We start from the raw sequence: 24,878 nt of genomic DNA on the forward strand, positions 1-24,878 counted from the left end.
AGCCTTCGGGACAGTAAGGGAATTTTTCAAGTACCTTTCTTATTTCTAATCTTAATGTATATTTTCTGTAAACCGCTTAGAACCTAACGGATGTAGCGGTATATAAGAAATAAATTACATTACATTACATTACATATCTACCTGAACTGGAAATGGTTTTCAAAGGTGATAATGCAGAGGAACTGAAAGGAATCTTGGTGAACCTGGAAAACATACTAAGCCAAATTGACAAGTTAGAGTGATAAATCACTTGGACAGGATTATATATATCCCAGGGTACTGAAAGAACTCAAACATGAAATTGCTGATCTGCAGTTAGTGATCTGTAACTTCTCACTAATATCGTCTGTAGTACCTGAAGATTGGGGGTGGCCAATGTTATGTCAATTTTTAAAAAAGGTTCCAGGGAAGATCTGGAAAATTATAGACCAGTAAGCCTGATTTCAGTGCCAAGCAAAATAGCAGAAATAATTATAAAATATAAAATTATGGAACATGTAGACAAACATGATTTAATGGGACAGAGTCAGCATGGGTTCAGCCAAAGAAGATCTTGCCTCACCAATTTGCTTTCTTTGAAGGTGTAAATAAACTTGTGGATAAAGGTGAGCTACTTGATGTAGTGTATTTAGAATTTCAGAAAGATTTTGACAAAGTTCCTCATGAGAGATTCCTCAGAAAATTAGAGTCATGAGAGTCATAATCAGTGGTGGATTAGGAATTGATTTTTGGACAGAAAACAGAAGGTAGGGTTAAATGGCCATTTTTCTCAATGGAGGAGGGAAAATAATGGAGTGCCACAGGGATCTGTTCTGGGGCCAGTGCTATTTAATTTATTTATACATTATCTGGAAATTGAAATGGCAAGTAAGGTGATTAAATTTGCAGATGACACAAACTATTCAAAGTTGTCAAAGCACATGACAACTGTGAAAAATTGCAGGAAGACCTTAGGAAATTGGAAGATTGCACGTCCAAATGGCAGAAGAAATTTAATGTGGACAAATGCAAAGTTATGCACATCAAGAAGAATAATCCAAATCCTAGTTATGTGATGCTAGGGTCCACCTTAGGGGATAATACACAAGAAAAAGTTCTGGGTTTGATTGTATACCCTAAACTGAAATCTGCCCAGTGTGCGGCTGCAGGAAAAAAAAGAAAAGCAAACAGGATGCTAGATATTATTAGGAAAGGGATGGTAAATAAGACCAAGAATATTGTAATGCCTCTGAATCGATCTATGGTGTGTCCACACCTTGGGCCAATTCTATAAATGGTGTCCCAATTGTTGGTGGCAGCAGGTGTCCTACCACTGTCTAACCAGCCAATCGGCATGCACATTTACAAAACAACAACACCCTGAGGCAGGCTGCCTACACTGTAGGTATCTGTTGTGGTTGAAGGAGATACAGGATGCTTAAGCTCGCCCAAGGCTGGACATGGTTTCACCCGGAAGTGGCCTTGGTGAGTTTAAGCAGCCCTAGGCATCTCCCTAGGGCTGCGATAAGCGCCTGAAATGTAGGCCAACAAAAATCTGGTCTAAATTTCAAATAGACACAGCTGCTATGCTGATCATGACAAAGAAATCTCACTGACGCAATCAGCTGAGCGGCTACAGCAGGAAACTCACTTCCCGCATAGTCGGCCGGCAGGAAAGATGCCCACTCTCTCTCGCTGCCACTCCCAAACCCCGTCAATTTCAGAAACCCTGACACTCCAATACCCCGGACACTCCCCAACACCCACCCGACATTCCCCAACACTCCCCAATACCCACCTGACACTCACCCGACATTCCCCAACATACCCTGACACTTACCTGACATTCCCCAACACCCACCTGACACTCACCCGACATTTCCCAACACATCCCGACATTCCCTCCCACCCCAACATCTCCCCTGATACCTCTTGACCTCCCCCCCATACCTTTAGGAGATGGCCAGCAAGAGGGATGCTCACTCCCTCCTGCCGGCAGGCTTGCCTCTTCCAAAATGGCAGTCCTTTCCCTTCCCAGTGCATTCTGGGATGTACCGGGAAGGGGCCAAAGGTTCTGATTGGCCCAGGCACCTAAGGCCTCTCCCATAGGGGGACCTGGGCCAACCGGAGTCTTAGGCCTCTTTCCCAGTGCATTCTGGGATTCACTGGGAGTGGAATAAGACTCCAATTGGCCAGATACTAAAGGCCACTACCATGGGACTCCTAATTAAATAAACAAAATGAACATAGTTACAGCATTGTATTTTTTTTCAATGGTGTGCGTTAATATTTTGATTTATTCAATTGGGGTTCCTGAAGAAGATATTTAGCCTTGAAACCGAGCTCTGTTGAACCATGTGAATATTTTTACATATTTTGCGACGTGAAGTCATACGGCATTTTTACTGTATGTTGCTGCGCAATTAAGCCGCCTTTGAATGTGAAAATGGACAAAGAACTTTAAGATAAGTACACATAGGGCTCCTTTTACTAAGCTGCGCTAGCGTTTTTAGCGCACGCTGCAGATTAGCGCAAGCTGCCCCCCATGCTATGCACCAAGAACTAACGCCAGCTCAATGGTGGCATTAGCGTCTAGCGCGCATGGCACTTTAGCGTGCGTTAAGCGCGCGCTAAAACCGTTAGCGCAGCTTAGTAAAAGGAGCCCCTAGTTTTCCTTAAGGAGGTTTTCATAAGATTGATTTTTGAATATTCCTTAAGTGGGTTTTCTTGCATTGATATTCAGCTAAAATCACAGCTAAAATAAAGCAAAACCACCTCCAAAGCTGCAGAACAAAGCAACACAAAGCTGCTGAAAAGTACATGCGTTCTTGTCTTTGTGCACATTTATGCATGTAGGGTAAATTTCTAAGATGTACCTAAAAATAGGTGCCTAAATAAATAGGCACATAAAGTTAGTGCCTAACTTATACTCCCCCCCTTCCTTATTTACTAAGCTGCAATAGAGGTTTCTACTGTGGCCCTGAGCGCTAAATGCTCCAACACTGCTCCGATGCTAAAAGAATTTTTATGAGCATCAGGGCAGCATCAGAGCATTTAGCACCCTGGGCCATGGTAGAAACCTCTACAGTGGCTTAGTATAAGAGGGCCTTAATTAATAAATTGACTTCATTTATGAGCTTTAACAAGGGAGATAGGCATCTATCTTCTTAGGCGTGATTCTACAAAATATGGGCACCTACCGCATGGTGCCTAGCAGCACCCAACTCCAAAGTGGGCATCTTTAGGTGCGGAAAAGGACTTAGACGCCATTAAGCACAATTCACTAAAGGACTTGGGTGCCTTTAATGTAGACCTTTAAAGCCCTGGCCTATATTATAGGTGCCTAAGTTTTAAGTTATCAGTGCATTAATGTAAAAGTTTAAGACCTGCTGGAAGGGGTGAGGGGGTCCAGGTGGGGGTGAAAGGGGATCCAAGGGCTGGGCTGGGCAGTCCGGCAGGGGTTGGGAGGGCCGACAGGAGGGATTAGGCATCCCTTCTGTTGGTGAAGAGTTCGATCATGCGGGGTGTTTTTTTGGGGAGTGGCTAGCAGGAGGGATTGGGCATCCCTCCTGCTGGTGAAGAGTTTTGTCGTGGTGGCCAGCAGGAGACAGTGGGCATCTCTCCTGCTGGGGAATATTTGGGGAGGGTTTGGGCGATCACGGCAGGAGAGATTGGGCATCTCTCCTGCTGTGATCGTACAGGTGCAGAGGGGACGGGCGCCTAGGCCACTGAGCTGATCGCAGCAGCCGCGATCAGCTCAGCGGCCCAATTCAGAACTTATATCTGTTTTGACTTGGTCTAAGTCAAAACATATAAGTTCCGTCTGGCAACCTGTCAAAGATTTTTGGCTATGGCTACTGGACGACTAAGTCTAAGTCGGCCCACATCTTGCTCACCTCCAAAAATGCCCCTTTTCACTTTAGGCGTACAGAGGCAGGGTAAAGGCCTAAGCTGGTTTTAGATACGTCCAAAACTAGTTTTGATTATCGGTGCTTGGACGACCTGTCTTTTTGATCATCCAGGTACCGACTTAGGCTGGTTTTTGGACTTTTAAAAATTATTATTATGAGCTCCTATAGCGCGCATGTTACCTGGACTTACCATGGAAAAACTGAAGGCAGCAATTTTCGATGGTCCACAGATCAGACAACTTATAAATGACCCACATTTCATAGTATCAATGAATGAAATCGAATCATGTGGCTGTTCTTCATTTGTTCTTTTGTGAAAAATTTTCTTGGCAACAACAAGGCGGACAACTATACATAATTAGTAGAGGATATGATCTTCATTTCAACAGGCTTGGCTGGAACATGAGTGTTAAAGACAATTATCTAAACAATCACTTAGATCGCTTCCCAGAGAACCTCGGTGACTTATGCGAAGAGCAAGGTGAAAGATTTCACCAAGACATAAAAACAATGGAAGCCAGATACCAAGGAAGATGTGATGCACACATGATGGCAGACAATTGTTCAAATCTTATGCGGGATTGTCCTGGCAGATCCCACTCTTGGAAATTTTACTAAAGGAGCATCTTGTATGTCAAATGACTAGAAACAGGTCTAACATTGAGACACCAAAATGAGTGTTGGCCAGTGTAGTTAGTGGTTATGGGAATATATAAAAAATGTTGAAGACTCATTTGTTTGTAAAATCATCTGCCATTTTGATTTGTTTGTGATTGACAGCTGATAGATATGGTGTGTTTGAGATATTTGTGTTGATATTGTTATGCCTTGATTATGCATGTTCTTGATGCAATCCACTTAGGTTTTAAGAGGAATCTAAGTTTATAAAATAAATAAATAAATAAATTGCATGGCAGTGATAGTGGGAACTCTTGCTTTCCCACCCCCAATCAGACCCCAAACCTCTGATCCATCTCCCAATTCCTCAATTTAACAATCTTGCGCCTATACAGAAGCACGCTTCTATAGCCCCACCCTCCCCAAATCAGCCAGATATATATGGCAGTGGCTGCATATTAATAATGTGCGATAAGTACAAAAGTTATAAAATACACGTGGAGCCACATAAAATAGAATGGGAATATTTTGTTAAGAGTCAGAACAGGTATAAAAATCGGTGCCTACTTTCCAGTGAAAAGTTAACTGTATCAAGTAATGCTGGCACAAATGCTGGCATTATAAAATACTGTATATGCATGTATGTACCCAACTTGCCTAGATGCCCTTTTGTAGAATCATTCTCCTCTTTCCATCCACTGTGTGAAATAAAATGTCTATATAATTTAAAATAACACCTACATTTAATTTACCCTGATGGTCAAAGATTCATGACCACTACATAATGGTTCACATTAAGTCTGACTAGAAGGCAATCACAAGCACATTACAAATTAATGTCTATTGATTAATTAAAATGTATGAAATAAAATTAACAACCTCTTCTACTTACATTGCACAATGAGTTGGACCACAGCTTCTCTGGGTTTGACGTTAAATCCATTGTATTGACTTGTCTGACACTTGTATATCCCTGTCATTTCCCTAGACACATTCACAATTCTTAATATTCCATCGTAACTTTCCATCTGCATTGATCCATCTGGCATTGGAAACTCTTTGTCCGCTCTAGACCAAAGGATTATGGGTTTGGGTTTCCCAGACACCTGGCACTGCAGTTCAATTGTATCGCCTTCTCTGGTGACCAAAGGGGATTTCTCTTTTGGAACAGTCAGGCTAGGTGGAACTTAAAATGAAGAAGAAAAAAAAAAAGAAGTATGGATTAAAAGGCTGGCTTTTCTGGAAAATATCATTGAAAAAAAAAAAACAAGGTAATATACAGAAATAAAACAAAAACACAAAGGAAATAAAGGCCCGCTTTTATGAAGCTGCATTAGGGTTTTTTATCGTCAGCCACCGCGGTAAAAGCTCTGACATTCATAACAATTCTATTAGCGCCGGAGCTATTACTGCAGCGGCTGGCAATAAAAAACCCTAACGTGGCTTCATAAAAGGGGGCTAAAGTAATACCTTTTTTATAGGACAAACTTTCCACCTCCTTTACGCGTAGTGCATGTTTTAGCGCCGGCAGCGGCGGTAACTGCTCCAACGCTCATAGAATTCTTAGGAGCGTCAGAACAGTTACCGCCGCTGCCAGCATTAAAACTCACTCTACATGTTAGTAAAGGAGGAGGTTAATGAATTTCATTGTTAGCTTTCAAAGGTAACACCTTCTTCTTCAGATCAGAAATAAGCAAATGTTGACAAATCATCAGTATATATATAATGGAAACATGAAAGCATCCTAGTGAAATTTCACAGGAAGAGGGAAGGCCCTTACGAGCACCTATTTACTAGGCGGTAATGGCTCCCACACTAACCACATGCTAATTGGTTAGCACATGGTGATACAACTGCACTAACCTATTAGCACTGTTGCATGCCTACTATCTTCCCCCAAAATTTCTCCCAGTGCCAAAATTATTTTCTATTGTTTTTTAGCATGTGGGTAGCACATAGAAGGCCGGTGTTAGACATGCTGGGAACCAAGGCAGAAATTAAAGAGGGGCTCCCAATCCCCTCTCCTCCTTGCTCCCTACCCTTATTTCCTGTCTTGCCACTACTAACACACAAAAAACAATTTCTTCACACGCAAAACACAGACAAATCTTCATGAAATACAGAACAAGGTATGACAAATTAGAAATATGAATCACCAAAATTACACTGGGAACTTTAAGAAGGTAAATTCAGAAAGTATTACAAGAGAAAAATAAAAATAGAAATTCACTCCCCCCCCCCTTTTTTTTAAAAACCACAATAGCGTGTTTTTTTTTAGCACAGGCCGGTGCGCTAAATGCTCTGCGCTGCTCCTGATGCTCATAGAAACTCTATGAGTTTCGGGAGCAATGCAGAGCATTCAGCGCACCGGCTTGCACTAAAAACCGTTATCACAGTTTTGTAAAAGAGGGGGGTGGTGATGGTTAATTTTGTACTGAACATAATCAATGGCATAACTATAAAAGGGGGGCCTAGCCCCCCAAACAAATTAAGATTTCCTTTGCTATGGTTGGTAAGAATCCTTAAGCCTCACCGGCTGATGACCACCTTCTCCCCCTCAAGTCCAGTGACCAGAACTCTCCCAAACTCTGAAGCCAGCATATGCTTTCATACATGTAGTGGCAGCTTGGGCATACTGCCACCAGCTGCTGAGCTTGGACATTTTTGGCTGCTGGACTATAGGAGGTGGTCTTCAGTTCGTGGGGCTTGGGGATCCCCGCAAACTCAAGTATTTATACAGTATTTTGTATTCGAGTGGGGTGAAAATTTGGTGCCCACTTATTTTGGGCTCAAGCCATCCCCCCCCATGAAACATCTGGCTACACCACTAAATGCAATACAAAAAAAAAATCTGTGATGCATATATTTTTTAAGAATTTCAGTTATTAATATGAACTGATGAAGATTTTGGTTATGAGATCCTTCTGAGCCATTAATGTTAGCTCCGAAGAAGATAGCTGCTGAAGTCCATTTAAGAAATTTAAATGCTTTAATGTGGAGAAATAGTTTTTGATGATATTTATATATTCTAAAGCTAACATATTCCCATTAATAAATTCAGAATAAAATATTTTTTCTACCTTTGTGTAGCACCTCAAAGCATCTTCCTGTCCCATTTCTCTTCTCTCCTGCTCCAAGTTCAAGTTCATCATTATTCCCTCTCTTTTCTGTTCTTCTTCTCCCCCCCCTTGATGCAGCATCTGTTTCTGCCATCTATCCATCCCTTCCATCCTAAACTAAGAATTCTAATGTCTCCTAAAGCCAAATGATATCCTAAAACTATTAATTCGAAAATTGTTTATGTAGATCAGAAATCTAGTTTTTAATGTCTTCTGCAATCCTGCCATAACTGGCAGGGCTGAGATGTTACATTTCATGATTAAAAGCGGTACTCCCCCTTCTCTTATAAAAAGACAAAGAGGGACAGCCAAAAAATGCTGGCCATAGGGGTGGAGGGAAAACAGCAAATCCCCTACAAATACGGTGTGCATACCACAGTTAGAATAAAGTTCCCTTTCAAATATGCAAAATAGTTCCTAAGCACTGGTACAAATGATTACATTCCAAAGCAAACACTGTCTTCCTTGCATTTGCACCGTCTCAAATTATTTTCTCCTAACATCCCCTCTCCCCCGAGGGTTTTTACAGGGAGGAAATAAATAGTTTAAGGGGTCTTATGGGCAGATTTTTTTACCTCTTTGCAATCCCCTTTGGTTTTTTTTCAACAGGAAACATTTCTAGCTTCCTTAGTGCTGCTTGCAATTCTCCTAATTTAAAATTTGACATAGCCAATGTTTCCTCCGCACTAAACTTTGGCCAGAAGCTAGGTGGAGTCTCAATACTTATCAGTTGCTTCTTATCTTTTCTCTTAATACCGGACACACTGTCATTATCACTGCAGGATCCTTTCTAAGGGCTTTTCCAGAGGATTGCTGTCCGGGGGGGGGGGTCTCTACCACCCCCTCATCACTTCTGCTAGCTTTTTACTTCCCATTCTGTCCCTTGCTCCATCCCCCTTCCTCCTAGAGAAAAAACTCTGTGGAGAAAAAAAGGGAGGTGGCCAAAAGGCCACCTTCTATCTCATTGGAAGGCATAGAAAAGGAGGAGGGGTGAAAGCTCTCACTAGTGCCTAGAGGCACAGCGTGGGGAACTTTTTTTTTTTTCAAGTGAACAAAAGAAAAGCCAGATTGCATTTTGTTTGTTTTTTGTTCACAGACAGAAATCAGTAATGCAATTCAGACACGCTTCTCTGTTCAACAAAGAGCAGATACCAAAGCTGCAGTTCTTGGTGGTGTTTCATTTTTTTTTCCTGTTTCATTTTTTTTTTTTCAAGGCTCATTGTTCTTAGGAAGGGGAGGATCCTTAGTGCCTGTCTGACCCAGAACAAAGCACAAATCTCTCTTACCTTACCTTATAAGCAAGACACAGGAATATACAATACAATACAAAGCATATACTTCAAACCTGATCTAAGCGATAGAAGAGGTTAAGAACATGCAAAGCTTTTACCCCACAGATGACAGAGTAGGCAGGCATGTCTATTAATATCGTTCTTCCCAAAAGAACGTGTGGCCACATACTATAGGAGTTCCCTAAATTCCGTAAGCAACAGGAGTTCCCTAAACTCCCTAAGGCTTGCCAAAAGCCTTAATCATGGAACAGGAGGTGCCAAAACTCCAGAAGAGACTTTCCAAAAGCCTCAATAATCAAATAAGGGTTTGGAAGAGGACAGAGACCAGTGATTGAGAAAGTCATAGTCACTGGTACCGGTACCATCTCCACCCCGGACGAGCCCCCAGCTGAAAAGGTTCAGGTCCCAATACTGCCTTACACACATACTCTGTCGTCTCTGGTACCGATGCAAAAAAAGGGGGGGGGGGGAGGGCATCTCATTAGGAAGAAAAGACCACACATGCAGACTATTACATGGCAAAAGAGATGTGTCTTTATTCAGACCAACATCACATATTTATAGTCCCCCCCCCCTTTGTACATGCCCAGTCACAACCTAATAATGGATGTAGCTTATGAGGAAAAATAAGATTCATTTCTCATGAAAACAGGGAGGGGGGAGGGAAATTCCACAGCCAGTAGTCATAGTTACAGATAACAAAAAGAGACAATGTTTTTGTGTGATTTCTTGCATAGCAAAATAAGCTTAAAAAGAATATATCTTTACAGTGTCCAACTTCTCTCCCTTTCTTTTCCCTCCCTCTATCTCATTATCCACCATCCCTCTCTGTCTCCAGGCCCATTATTTTTTCACCTTCATCTCCTACCCACCCTCAGTCCAGCATATCCCTCTCTCTTTGAAACCCCTCCCCCATCTGTCTACTTCAAGAACAGCTACTCCAGGGGGACCCTGTGTGCTGGCATATTTCCCCACTGTCTACTAATATTACTACTATTAATTATTTCTATAGTGCTAATAGACGTACACTGTACTGTACATTGTCACAACAAAGAAGATGTCTCCATCCTCATCCTGCATCCCCTGGCCTTCCCAGTCTAACTTTAAAATGTAATTATGCTCTGCAGAGGATTGTCAGCTCTGCAGTGATTCTAACAGGCTGCCTTCGGCCTCCGCTGCACTTTCCCTCTGCCATGGTCCACCCAGACAGAAACAGGATGTTGCATCAGAGATGGGGGCAGATTGCAGCAGAGGGGAAGTGCTAAGCATTTACATACCCACTGCATGCTGGTACATTGTGCTATTACAAGCAGCAACAGAAGCAGTCAGCTTGAACAGGTTTCCTAATTTTGACCCAAGCCCCTGAAGCAGGTTTAATGAAGTGTATCATGGAGTTGGGCGATAAGGAAACAGAAAAAGGGCATAGAAGATATATAACAAGCTTTTCTTAAGTGTCGGCTTGGCAGTTATACTGCACTGTTTTTTCTTTACCATGAACTTCTGTATTGGCAAGCAGCTGACTGACTTATTTTATGCATGAAGTGATAGATTGTGTAACTAAAAGCATCTGATCAGTTTACATATATTTCACACAATAGACTATAATTACAGAATTGTGCACAATATTAACTCTATAGGCATGTATTGGAGGGTTCCTATGACTGGAAAAGTAGCAGCTCAAGAAAGTTGCAGGTAGGATTGTAATGTTTCTCTGTTGGTTCCTCCATGATATATTAATATTTTCTTAGGAAAAAAACCAAAACAAAAACACAAGGAACAGTGTTTTCCTCGAAGGAGCATATAGACTCAAGATTTCTAGTCTGATTAAAAGCCTTATTGAGATATCCAAAACTGTAACATATTGGCTTAAGGATGGTAATCCCAATGCCTTGGCACAGCTGCATTTTGGTAAGCATGCCTGCATCGGGCAAAGCTGTGTAGGTACAATCATGGTGGCTATATAAATCATAAAATACATAGAAACATGAGGCAGATAAAGGCCAAATGGCCAAAGGCCAGCATCCACCATCTCCTCCTGTCCCTAAGAGATGCCATGTGCCTGCCCCACGCTTTCTTGAATTCTGGCACAGTCTGTCTCCAGCACCTCTACTGACGATGGCCAGCGTTTTATATTCATGGCTGCTTCAGGGTGTGAACACACTGCAGTACAAGGCATCTGAGTGAGAAAGTACACATTCTTGCTTGCTGGAACTTTACTTACTATAAAGGCAGAAAACCCGGAGAGATGATTTCTGACAATACAGGTTAGTGCAGGGTGTTCACACCCTGAAGCAGACATGAATGTGATACGCTGGCCTTCGTCAGTGTGACAGACCTTTTCGAACGCAGATAAGCCTTTTATTTGTTAATCTTTGGAATGTACTTGCATGGCACAAAGCACCCATTTAATTTGTATATGAGGAGGTATTTTTAATGTCTGTGAGGTTTTTTTTATCCTGCTATATCTGTCACCTTTCTCTGTAGAGTGAAGGTTGGGATCTAAGGCATTTGCCTCCTCATTTTTCATTTTATCTGTTGCTCTGCTTCTCTGGGCACTAGTTGTAGTATCCCTGTATTAATGTTTGTAGCATACATATGTACCTGTTTAGTTTTTGATGATAAGAAGAAGAATTTCTCTCTGACATTGCCACCTGAATGTCTCACCGCCATCTAAAATTGAATATGGCTAAAAAAGAGTTGCTCATTTTCCCGCCTAAACCCACCTCTCTGTTTCCCTCATTCTCTGTCTCTGTGGACAACACACTCATCCTTCCAGTTTTGTATGTTTGTAATCTCAGGGTCATCTTTGACTCATCTCTCTCCTTCACTCTTTCAGGTAGGAAACAGAGGATAGGGGTGAAGGGATACTACTCAGACTGGAGGAAGGTCACGAGTGGTGTTCCGCAGGGCTCAGTGCTTGGGCCGCTGCTATTTAATATATTCATAAATGATCTAGAAACAGGAACAAAGAGTGAGATAATAAAATTTGCGGACGACACCAAACTATTTAGTGGAGCTCGGACAAAGGAGGACTGCGAAAAATTGCAAAGGGACTTGGACAAATTAGGGGAATGGCAGAGAGATGGCAGATGAAGTTCAATGTTGAGAAGTGTAAAGTATTGCATGTGGGAATCAGAAACCCGAGACACAGCTATACGATGGGAGGGATGTTATTGAAGGAGAGTACCCAAGAAAGGGACTTGGGGGTAATGGTGGACATGACAATGAAGCCGACGGCACAGTGCGCAGCGGCCGTTAAGAGAGCGAATAGAATGCTAGGTATAATCAAGAAGGGTATTACATCAAGAACGAAATAAGTTATCCTGCCACTGTACCGGGCAATGGTGCGTCCGCATCTTGAGTACTGCGTCCAGTATTGGTCACCATACCTTAAGAAGGATATGGCGTTACTCGAGAGAGTTCAGAGGAGAGCGACACGACTGATTAAGGGGATGGAAAGCCTTTCATACGCTGAGAGATTGGAGAAACTGGGTCTTTTTTCCCTGGAGAAGAGAAGACTTAGAGGGGATATCATAGAGACTTACAAAATCATGAAGGGCATAGAGAGAGTAGAGAGGGACAGATTCTTCAAACTTTCAGAAAATAAAAAAACAAGAGGGATTCGGAAAAGTTGAAAGGGGACAGATTCAAAACGAATGCTAGGAAATTCTTCTTTACCCAACGTGTGGTGGACACCTGGAATGCGCTTCCAGAGGACGTTATAGGGCAGCGAACGGTACTGGGGTTTAAGAAAGAATTGGACAATTTCTTGCTGGAAAAGGGGATAGAGGGGTATAGATAAAAGATTACTGCACAGGTTCTGGACCTGATGGGCCACCACGTGAATGGACTGCTGGGCACGATGGGGGGAGGGGAAATAGAAGGGGTGAGAGAAAGTGATCCAGAACAGAAAGGGGGAATGGGAAGGGAGGAAAATATGCTTGGCTGTGAAGAAAGGGAGAGAGAGATGCCTGACCATGGGGAGTGGGGAAGAGATTCAGGGTGTGAGGGAGAGAGGTGGTTGGGTGGGGTGAGGGGACATGGATGCTGGACCTGCATGCGCAAACCACATGTTTAAAATATTTTTTTAAATTACACTGGGAGATGGCATGTCTGGGGGCAGAGAGTGGGCATTTATGCGCTAATCAGTGCATCTACACTGCCTCTTGCTAATAGATTAGCGTGGGATTAGATCTTACCCCTACAAAATAGGTGATGGTAAAGGCTCTTGTGCTCATTTTTGTTAATTGCCATGTGTTAATTGCAGACTTAGTGCATGTTTTATCAAAGAAATATATCCACAGCAGCAAAGCATATATGAGGGAGAATAAAAAATTTAAGGCAATTGCTAAATTATGCGATAACTGGCAGAGTTAGCAAAATACAACATATGTACTTGTACATTCCCTGATGGATAGTTCGTCCACGCACAGTGCAGCACTTGGCCTTTAGTTGTGTGGCAGTCATGAGGTCAGAAACATGGACGCTCCATTGCAAGATTGCACCATCGAAGAACAACGTGTGATTTCTTTGGGCAGAGGATGTGAAACGTGGAAATTCACCGTTGGATATTGACTCAGTACGGACATAGCATCATGAATCAACAAAAGGTTTATTTTATCTAATCTAATCTATATATATAAAATCGGAGGTATGTATGTGTGTATGTGCCGCGATCACGCAAAAACGGCTTGACCGATTTGAACGAAACTTGGTATGCAGATCCCTCACTACCTGGGGTGATATGTTCTGGGGGTCTCGCGGCCCACCTGCACACATGGGCGGAGCTACAAACAGAAAATCAGATTTCACCCATTCATGTCAATGGAAAAAATGTAAAAAGCTGCCATTCTCACAGTAATTCCAACTATAAAACACTTTCTATGACACTATAACCACTAGGGACATCGTTTCTATTCTACCACAGACACCATACATATAGAGTTTGTATGTTCTAACTGTGTTTGTAACTGTTTCCTTCATGCACCCCAGTTCATAATGTTATTACATTACATGAGTACTCACATATCCTGAACTAGGAACACAGGTTCCATTCTGAACCGGGGAAAAACTGCATGGAGTTTCTTTTCAAACAGAGTTTCCACATATTGAGTTGTTTAAATCAATACTGAAACTTTTGGATGCCACTTATTCCAACAGATCTTCCTTTTCAGTTTAAGAGCTTGCAAATTCCAGTGAGACTTGCATTCTCTATCACAATCAACAAATCACAGGGACAGACTATTACATACTGTTGAGTGGATTTAAGATCCCCCTGTTTTTCCCATGGACAACTCTATGTTGCTTGATCAAGGGTGGGTTCACCCAAGAATTTATATGTTCTTGCTCCTGGAGGTGAAACTAAAATTGTTGTTTATAATCAAGTTTTGCGTTAGTTGTATTGTATTCATTTTGTCAAATATTTCACATTATAATTTGAATATTGTACTTTTTATAAAGCTGTAAAAAAATAATTTCATTCACCACTATAAAGTATCTTTATTTGAATCCATTTACAGTGTTATTGCTATAATTAAATACCCGTGCAACGCCGGGGCTTCAGCTAGTCTAATATAAGATTACTGAATCGCTCTAAAAGCATTTAGTTCAATGCAATTTACATCAGAAATAAGCGCTGATGGCAGGAGGGAGTCAGCATCTCTCCTGCCATTTGTGGGTCGCGGGGGATGCGGGGCGGTGGTAACATTTTTTTACAGGTCTGCCTGTCTTTTTTATTCATTTTTTTTCATGGCACATATATTTTGCATGTGTTATACACTAGAGAATGACACGGGGGAAAAATCTGTCCCCGTCACTGCACCGTCCCCGGCCCACCATCCTCTGCACCGCCCCGTCACCACCGTTCCCTTCACTGCCCTGTCACCGTCACCGCCATCCCTTTCACCGCCCCATCACCGCCACTGCCATCCCTTTCATCGCCCTGTCACCGTCCCCATCTAGCACCCATCTTCTTCCCTCCGCTCCCCCATAGTCTGGCATCTGTCTTCTTCCCTTCCAGCGTCTTCTCCCCACTCTGCCTTCCACATTTCCTTTCAGGGTCTGTTCCTCTCTACCCTCTTTCAATGTCTGTTCTATTCCTTTCCATCACCACCCTTCCCTCCCTCCTTTACCATCTGTTCCTTTCTACCACCCTTCTTTCATATCTTCTATCAGTCCCCCACCATCACTAGCAGTCTCTCTTCTCCCTTACCATGAGCAAATAGAACTTCTGAAAATTGTATTGCTGAGGCATTATTTCTAGTACGCCTTTTTTTCCAGATGGATAATGACATCAATTTTATAATTCTTACTGTCTGATCTGATTTCATTCACAATTTGGTTTGTGTTTTGTATCTGAGGATTCCATGAGGCATTTAACCTTTTCCTGTGTCTTCTGTGATTTCAAGTTGATTCCTTCAATATTGGAGTCTCAAGGCAGTAGCAGTTTTCTATTTTGGGCTCTTTTGACATTGTTTAAGGGATTTCTTGTACATTTGGTGCTGGTCTTCTTTGATAAGGTCACTTCAGAATCTATTTCCAAGGAAGAAAAACTTTTTCCCTTTCACCCTCTCCTTCCTTGTGTGAGCCGGAACACGCGGTCCCCGCAAGCAAGTAATTTTATATCATTTTCATTCTATTCATTCATAGAAATTAAAGTCTAGATAATGCCAGTCACATAACAAAACATGATTTTACAAAAATAATTCCCTGCACAGTCAAGCCTGCAAGGATTACTAGATGTCTTTCAGCAGCTCCCCTCCCTCCCTCCCCCTTACTTTTGTGGCCAAGTCAAAATGATCTACCAACAATAAAATTTTAAAAACACAAAGCACGCTGTACGCAGAGAAAATGTTAATTATCATTTATATTCCGCGGGTTTTCAAAGAGGTCAAGGCAGATGACTTTATGCAATGTCACCTCAGTAACAACTATACAAAAATAGACAAATATTCCCCCTCCCTTTTTACTAAACTGCGATAGCGGTTTTTAGCGCAGGGAGCTGCGCTGAATGCCCCACGCTGCTCTCGATGCTCATAGGCTCCCTGCGCTAAAAACCGCTATTGCGTTTTAGTAAAAGGGGGCCAAAGTGCAAAATATAGACAGCAGATATAAATTCTCAAAACAAACACATTTTGATCACTAAGTTGAAAATAAAATCCCATTTTTCCTACCTTTTTGTCTGGTGATTTCATGAGTCTCTGGTCCTTATTCTTTCTTCTCCTGCCCCCCCCCCCCTCTTTCTTTCTCTCTCCCCCTGGCTCCCCTCTTTATTTCTGCCTTTCTTTCTCTCTCCCCCTGGCCCTCCTCTTTATTTCTGCCTTTCTTTCTCTCTCCCCCTGGCCTCCCTCTTTATTTCTCTCTCCCCCTGGCCCTCATCTTTCTTTCTGCCTTTCTTTCTCTCCCCCTTGACCCCCTCTTTCTTTCTCTCTCCCCCTGACCCCTCTTTATTTCTGCCTTCCTTTCTCTCTCCCCCTGCCCCCCTCTTTATTTTTTCCTTTCTTTCTCTCTCCCCCTAGCCCCCACAAAGCCATCGTGCCAATTTCTCCACTTCCACGATTCTTTCCCTACCCTCACCCCCAAGCCAGCAGCCAATTTCTCCCTGCTCCTTCCCCGATGTCCTGATGTCCTGAACTTCATCGGGCAGCAGCAGCATTCACAATTCACTGCTGTTGCCCGCTTCAGACCTTCCTCTCTGTCGGGTCCTGTCTTCATGAAAACAGGAAGTAGGCAGGACCCGGCAGAGAACAAGGCCTGAAGCCGGCAACAGCAGCGAATTGTAAACGCTGCTGCTGCCCGAAGAAGGTAATGGAGCACGAGGCAGACCGCTTCTCCCCCCTCCCAGCCGAACCCCCGCTGACCCTCCTATCTCCCCCCCTCCGTGAACCTTTCCGACCCTCCCAACGAGAGCAGCAAACCTCCTTCGCGGCTTTCTCCTCCCTCTGCCGCGTCACTGATGACTTCATCAGTGATGCGGCAGAGGGAGGAGAAAGCCGACGCTACTGGAGGGAGGTTTGCTGCTTTCGCTGGGAGGGTCAGAAAGGTTCACTTGGGGGGGGAGAGATAGGAGGGTCAGCGAGGGTTCGGCTGGAAAAGGGGAGAAGCGGTCTGCCTCGGTGCTCCAAGGCCTGGCGCCATTACCTTTTTCACCCCTCCCACCCCTCCCGCCCCCCCCCCCCTTGGTACGCTACTGCTCTCCAGCTCTCCTTAGTTTGCCAGTTTTCTTTTTCGGCGACCGGCACGCTTTCAAAGAGCTGCGCACGCGCGGCTGCTCAAAGTTCAATCTTCTGCTCTGCTGCAACTTCCTGTTTCCGGTTGGGTCAGAGTAGAAGATTGAATACTGAGCAGCCACGTGTGCGCAGCTCTTTTGAAAGCGTTCTGGTCGCCGAAAAAGAAAGCCGGCAAACTAAGGTGAGGTGGAGAGAAGAAGCTGGTTAAACGATCGAGCCGGCGTGCGGGTGGGCGAGTGGGGGCTGCGGGAACCGCACGATCCTTTATGCCTCACTGCGGTGACAAGCCCATTCACCGCTCCACGGGGCGGTGATGGCCTTGTCCCCGTCCCCGCAGAGGCTGCTAATTTTCATTCCCCGTTTTTGGCGGGTTACCCGCGGCTAAACGCAATAGCCGCGGGTAAACCGCCACCGTGTCATTCTCTATTACACACGCAAAACATCTGCCCCATAAAAAAAATGAAGAAAACACAGGCAGACCTGTGAAAAAATGCTGCCACTGCCCCTCGTGACCTACAAATGGCAGGAGGGATGCCGACTCCCTCCTGCTATCGGCGCTCTCCCAAACCATAATTATAAAATGGCAGGAGGGATGCCGAATCCCTCCTGCCATCAGTGCTTCCCCCCAAAAAAAATGTGGACCCCCGCTCCCCGTACCTCTAAATTTGGGAGCAGGAGAGGTGCTCAGTCCCTCCTACTCCTTAGGCCTCCAGCTCAGTCTTCAGGAGCAGGAGGAACTGCAAAGTCCTCCTGCTCCTCCTCCCGACCCAATGCCAGCCATAGGCCCCGCCCACGTGCATCATGTGACACATGGGGAGGGGCCTAAGGCCATGATTGGCTCAGGTACCTCGGGCTCCTCCCTTGGGAGGGGCCTGAGGCACCTAAGCCAATCAGGGACTTCCTTAAGGCTGAGCCGAAGGAAGGCCCTGATAGGCCAAAAAAGATAGTGAATTGATTGCTGTTTTAAAATCGGCCAGGAATCGGCCAGCAGCGATTGAATCACTATCTTTAGTGAATCTGGGCAAAAGCATGATGAAGTAAAGGAAGCAGTGTTCACTTGGCTTCGGGAGTAGCCAACAAACTTCTTCACAGGAATTCAGAAGCTATTTGAATGATACAACAAATGTCACCTTGCATGGGGACTATGTGGAAAAGTGATATGTTCAATTGCTCACAGTTACTTCTATTAAAGCCTTTAAATGTATTTTGTCTTTATTTTTTTATTTACCCTCATATCACAAATTATACAATTGGTTTGCAATTAAGTTTAGAGATAATGCCCAGGAGTCCATACTTACCGATACATGAATTCAAAGACAGAAACCTCAAAGCTCCACAAGGTGCATCTTTCAATTTTCATACAACCTTCAAGTGGAGACCCATTATTATCATCGGTTTCAATTAGAGAAAAAAAAGACACAGAACAAAAACTCCATTTATAGGAGAAAATCATCTGTGTCCAAAAAAACCCATAAGAACAAATCTACATTAACAAAACAGTCTCCCAGGACACATTTTCACAAAACCAGATTCTTAATTGAAAGTTCAAATTAAAAAAAATGTGCACAGAAAATAAATTCAAAAACATCTCATCACTTAATGCATGGCCATTAATTTGTAAAAGGGAATTAATTCGTAAAAGGCCATTTTCTGGGAAGGGAGCACAAAAGTCTTTTTTTTTTTTTTTATGCAGCTTTATAAATGGACCCCTAAGTTTTTCTTACAGACTCAGAACTGGAGAAAAGCCTTAGGGAATCAGACATCAATGGGGCAAATCTATAAACGGGCACCTCCTTTTAGGAGCCCTGATGCGGTGCAGCAAGAGTCTATTCTATAATGGCATCTGGCACCCAGATCTCATTATAAAATACAGGCATAAGCCAGCACTGGCACACCTTACATTTAGGCCTGCAGTTATACCAGCTACATACCTGATGTAATTTTGTGTACCCAAATGCAACAAAGACACACATAATGTACTGTGTTCTTTACAATGACTGTGTAAGTGACAGTACCACATATGTCCCCACCCCCATGCTCTACAAATGTGCATGCCACCTGCCACATACTCACGGCCTTACAGAATAATGCTTAGTTATTTTGCTACCACTTAGGTAGCTAAGGTGTGGGGGGGGAGGGGATCCAATAAAGGGCTCTAAGCATGTTAGCACGCGATAACTGCTAAAGAGGCTCATTATAGTTCTATTGATATCTTTAGCGGTTAGCGCAAGCTAATATGCTTAGCACCCTTTCATGAATTCTCCCTAAGTGAACTTACCTGTAAAAGTGACATTATTCTGTACACTTAGACCCCACAAGTGGCATGGAAAAAGCAGGTGCCCTGATATAGAACTGCATTTCACAGGGACAATTTTCATTAGATTGGAAGTACAGTGGTGCCTCGCATAACGGACGCCTCGCACAGCGAACGCTGCGCATAACGAACTTTTTGTCTTGCTCCCTATAACGAACTTCGTTTCACACAACGAAGTCGCCCGAGGGGCCCGGGGGGGGGGCGGAACTACTCTCGCCGCTTCCTAATGTGAGCCGGGAACAGCAGCACCCTCCTGTCTGAATGCAGTGTTCCATCATCTCCCTCCACCTTACCTTAGATACCGAGTTTTCCGGCTTTCTTTTTCGGCCAGCCACACACTTTCAAAGAGCAGCACATGCGCGCATGCTCTGTTGTTCAATCTTCTCCTCTGACGCAACCGGAAACCGGAAGTTGCAGGAGAGGAGAACATTGATCAACTCCAGCAGCTGCGCGTGCACAGCTTTTTGAAATCGTGCGGCTGGGTGAAAAAGAAAGCTGGCAAACTCTGCATATAAGGTGAGGTGGAGGGAGGGAAATGTAGGGCTGCAGAACGAATTATTTTGTTTTACATGTATTCTTATGGGACAACAGGGCTGCAGAACGAATTATTTTGTTTTACATGTATTCTTATGGGAAAACGCGTTTCACACAACGAACTTTTCGCATAACAAACTTGCTCCTGGAACGAATTAAGTTCGTTGTGTGAGGCACCACTGTATATGTAGGAGATCTATGTTTAGAGAAATGGGTCCTAAACTCTGGAATAAGCCAACTACATTTTGTCAAAAGATTATATCTTTTTCTCAGTTTACGTAATTTTCTCAGTGGCTGCTTTAAGAATTTTATGCTAGTATAGGTTAAAGGCTAGTTGGTGCATGAGTTCAATATGGGCACATGATTTGGTAGTTAGCCAATGAATGAACCTGAAATAGTCTTGATTATTTTAGTTAATATTCGTGTGTACTAGAAAAATGAAAGATTAATTATATTATTTTGTATTCTTTAATTACCATATTTTCACGTATATAACACGTGGGCTATACATGATTTTACATTTTATTTCAAGATGTGAGGGGTATGCATAAGTGAGGGTTATACATGAATTTATTTACCAAGCACTTTCCAATAGGAATAATATATTGCTGTGGGAAAAGGCTCCTACGCGCATCCTGTGCCTGAACCGGAAGCTTTCTCTCTGCCGTTGCAACATCAGAGGGAAGGCTTCCAGATGAGGCGCAGGACACGCGCGAGGAGCCGCTGACCACAGCTTTGTGCACTGCAGTACCCAGGGAGCTGGCCTGAAGATAACACCGGGGGGGGGGGGGGACAGGCCAGAAAGCAATGCACAGCATGGAGGGAGAGAGACAACAACGGTAGGGGGAATGCTTTTATTTTTTTATTTATTTAGTGATTGATTTACATCTGCTGTCTGTTCAGGAAGAAATGCATTTGTTTCTTTTCCTCTGGGGTTGTACTGCTTGCAGAGTCTTGCATCTTAGGGTTTGTTTGTAAATATTAGTACTTTTAGTTTTTGGTCCTGCATTTGTATGGGGTTATCTGTTTTCTGGTAGGATCGAATATTGAAAAGCATACAGTGTGCTTTGTGTATTTTAATTTTGTGGTTAACCATTATGTGTTGTTAATACGATTATATTGTATGTGTGTATATATGAAAATGGATGGAAAAAATGGTGTTACAATTAGTACTATTATGGGGGCGGGGTCTGGGGTGGAGATTGAGTGGAGTTGGGCATGACTTAGCCCAGTGTTCTTCAACTTCCGGTCCGCGGACCGGTGCCGGCCACCAAATAATTATTTTATTTCCGCCGGTCCATAGGTGTCTAAAGGTTGAAGAACACTGGTGTAGAAAACTGAATGAATAAATGAATACATAAAATGGTGTATTGTTGTGATTCTCACCCTAACCCTATTCACCAAAATGTCTCTGCTGAATAGGATAAAAGAATGTTGCTCTGGAATTACGTGCACAATATTTCTCGCCTGCAGGATGAACAAATTTCAAAGACCCTATTTTCATAGGTACTGTTTTACTCAAGGGGATGGCTTTAAAAATTAACCACAATGTTGGTAAATGATGCTTATTAAAGTGACTTTGCAGTATGACAGTTCTGCAGGTGTTGCGTTCTCCCGATAATCATGAGAATATATAGTTGTCCAGATATATTATGAATGTCTGAGTAGTTGACAGAAAAATAGGTATGAAGGGTTTGCATCCATAAGGTGTGAGTAAGAGTGTGTGACGTGTTCCTATAGGAGCAGAATAAAGATACTGTTGTAAAGAAAGTTTTCAGAGATATAGCATGAAGTTATATATGAATTTCTAGCTATTTAGTATATCAAAGTGCCTTTTTAAGTGAATGCTATAATATCCAGTGAGGAAGTAGTGCTCAGTCTTTAATAACTTCCTGAGCCAGTGTTTCAAACATTTTTGAATGGCTCTCTGAAAGAGTAAAAGACAGAGGTGCATTTCAGATGGCTTTCCCCTTTTTGTCCCTTGAGTATGGAAACTGATGCAGTGTCCACATTTATATCCGCCTGGAGTAGGTAAGTGGATTCATGCCTGAGGGCTCCAGAAGGTAAATAAGAAGTATATATAAATTTGGGTGGATAGGTGTTGGCAGGTGCATGCCTCAGATGGAAAGAAAGGCTTAAATGTGACATCTGTGGAGACCCCTTTTGTTCAGTCTTTTATAGGCTGTGACAAATATCTTTATTTATAACAAATACTGTGTCTGAAAAATATCTCCTTTTATATTAGCTGCTATTCAGTGGAGCCTGAATATTTCCCATTATATGATGTCTGGTTATACAAGCGAACCAAGACCTGCAAGTCTGAACATTCATTTGTCACAAAGCACTGATGTGCAAAGGATGTCGTCAATAGTAAAATAAAGTTTAACACCAGGGTTCTCATGAATATAATTTGCCTGCAGTGCAAGAGTAAAACCTTCCCAAAGGAGAGCAGTAGGTGGATTAAAACATGATATAAAATATCTCAAATAACATGGGGTCGATATTCAACTGCACTTATAGATTCAGCATTTGGTGCTGGCTGCATATATGCTTTGGTTTGAAAATCAGTCACAGGGAACAAATACATTTTGTCTGTATAAGCTGCACACACTCCAAATTTAGGGGGTCTTTTACTAGGCTGCTAATTTCTACTGTGTGATACAGCCAGCTGCGTAGTATAAAAACCCACACTAGCTCCTTAATGCGGCTAGATGTACAGAGTTTTTGTCCCAGAGAGCTTACTAGAAGGCAGGGACATAGCCAGAAATTTTTGGAGGGAGTCTGGGGGTGGACTGTGGGGGGGAAGAAGGGGGGCAAGCATTTTCTCTCCCTTCCCCAGCCACTACCACATCTGCCTTTGCTGGTAGGGATGTTCAAGCCCTGCCAGCTGAATAAATTTGCTACTGAAAACTCTGCTCGTGCTGCCTGAGCAACGAGAAATCCGGTGGGTGCTCTATCCTCTGATGCTGACAGTTCCAAACATGCTCAGTTTAATGCATGAACTAAGCACGCGCAAAAGAACCAGCATTGGTGACTGGACCATCCCGCCAACTTCCTGCTGCTCAGGGACCACAAGTAGGGGCTTCAGTGGCAAATCTCTTCATCTGGCAAGGCTTGAGCATCCCTTCCAGCTATAAATCTGGTGACACCAATTTGAAGGGGGCCTGAGCTCAAAAGGGGAGGTAGGCCTCTTCCCCCTGCCTCCAACCTCTCATGGCTACACCACTGCTAGAGGAACCACCTGATCACATGGAATAGAATTAAGGGGGGACGGTATCAACACAGGCCATTTTACTGTTAACACCAGTTATTAGTATGAGAGCTAGGTGCATAAAATGGGACCTGTGGTAAAATAGCACAAGATAATAGTAAAATAAAACATCTTAACAGTAGTTCATGTTGATAACTGCACTCCTAAATGATTATGTCTTTGCTCTCTTGACTTTTTTCAATGAATGCATGAAGTGGCTTAGCAAGGGTAGGATGTGCCTAGAGCAGTGCCCCCTCCCCTGCTCCTCCCCTCCCCCGCTCCTCCTTCTGCGCTCCCCCCCTTTCCCACTCCTGCACCTCTTTAAATCTTAATTAGTGTGAGCAGCTTCTCCTGCCTGCTGCTCACGCCAGCATTGGCTTTCCCTTTGATGTCACTTCTTGGCCCCGCAATCTGGAAGTAATTTCAGAGGGAGCCAGGCCAGCACAAGCAGCAGGACAGAGTAGTTGCTGATGCTGGCGAAGATTTATAGAGATACAGGAGGGATGGGAAAGGGAGAGTGCAAGCGTGGCATGGGGGTGGGAAAAGGTGCCAGCGATCCAACCAAGTTGGCACATGGGGCAGTCCACCCCCCCAAGATGGCATCTGGTCCACCCCCCGCCCTCCCCTTTACTACACCACTGAATGCATGCAAATAATTGTATAGCTTATGGTAATCTACAGTAAATATTACAATTTTTTCCTATGAACTATAGTTTATCAAGTCACTAGGTCTCAAGTACGAGTCGATGGCACCTACCAACAACAACTGTAGTTTAATTTATCACTACTGCTAATCATTTCTATAGTGCTATTAAATATATGTTGTGCTGTACACATTACGTGCAGGTATTTTCTCTGTCCCTAGTGGACTCTCAATTAAAGTTTTGTACCTGGGACAATGAAAGGTTAAATGACTTGTCCAGGATCCCAAGGAGCTGTAGTGGAAATCAAACCCAGTTTCCCAGGATCTCAGTCTACTACGAGTGCATTAACCCTTAGGCTACTCCTTTCTCAGGGTAATCACAACAGAAAGTCCAGACTATATGAAGTTCATAGCACTAAAGGACTAACATTTCCACTAGCAGGGGTAGGCAATTCCGGTCCTCGAGAGCCGGAGCCAGGTCAGGATCTCCACCATGAATATGTATGAGATGGATTTGCATGCACTGCCTCCTTGAGATGCAAATCTATCTCATGCATATTTATTGTAGATATCCTGAAAACCTGACCTGGCTCCAGCTCTCGAGGACCGGAATCCCTGCACTTGGACAAACCTTTCTTGATCTATGTCTCTGCCACAGACAGTAGGACCAGAACCAATAATGTCCTCCTTGTTCATTCTTTTTTTATTTTTTTTTTAGCAACCAAATATTTATGGTCACTAAAGCTCCTGGGAGCTACCTGAGAACTAACAGTAATTAGATTTAAGCTTGCAGTTCACATGTAGAGCCAAGAAAGTGCATCTGTAGATATTTTTCATGTAGCTGTATAGTAATTTGTATCATGGATTAAACTAAAGCAACATAAATTTAATTTGAATCAAACTGTAACAGTAAAATATTGCACAAAATAACTATACCACAGAAGGGGTAGTTCTATAAAACAAGTGCTTACATTTATGACCCTACGTAAT

The 24,878-nt window shown here is 43.2% G+C and overlaps 1 protein-coding gene across 3 annotated transcripts in view; it reads right to left on the reverse strand.

Moving 5' to 3' along the window:
* The window catches only part of MDGA2 (MAM domain containing glycosylphosphatidylinositol anchor 2), a 1,122,977-nt gene that overhangs the window by 233,473 nt on the left and 864,626 nt on the right, over positions 1-24,878 (reverse strand). For all 3 annotated transcript variants that reach the window (XM_033952215.1, XM_033952214.1, XM_033952216.1), the window contains exon 8: positions 5,401-5,694. In XM_033952215.1, the coding sequence (XP_033808106.1) occupies positions 5,401-5,694 (294 nt within the window). The remainder of the gene's footprint in view (positions 1-5,400; positions 5,695-24,878) is intronic.

This window comes from Geotrypetes seraphini, chromosome 7 (assembly GCF_902459505.1).
Source record: "Geotrypetes seraphini chromosome 7, aGeoSer1.1, whole genome shotgun sequence".
NCBI lineage: Eukaryota > Metazoa > Chordata > Amphibia > Gymnophiona > Dermophiidae > Geotrypetes > Geotrypetes seraphini.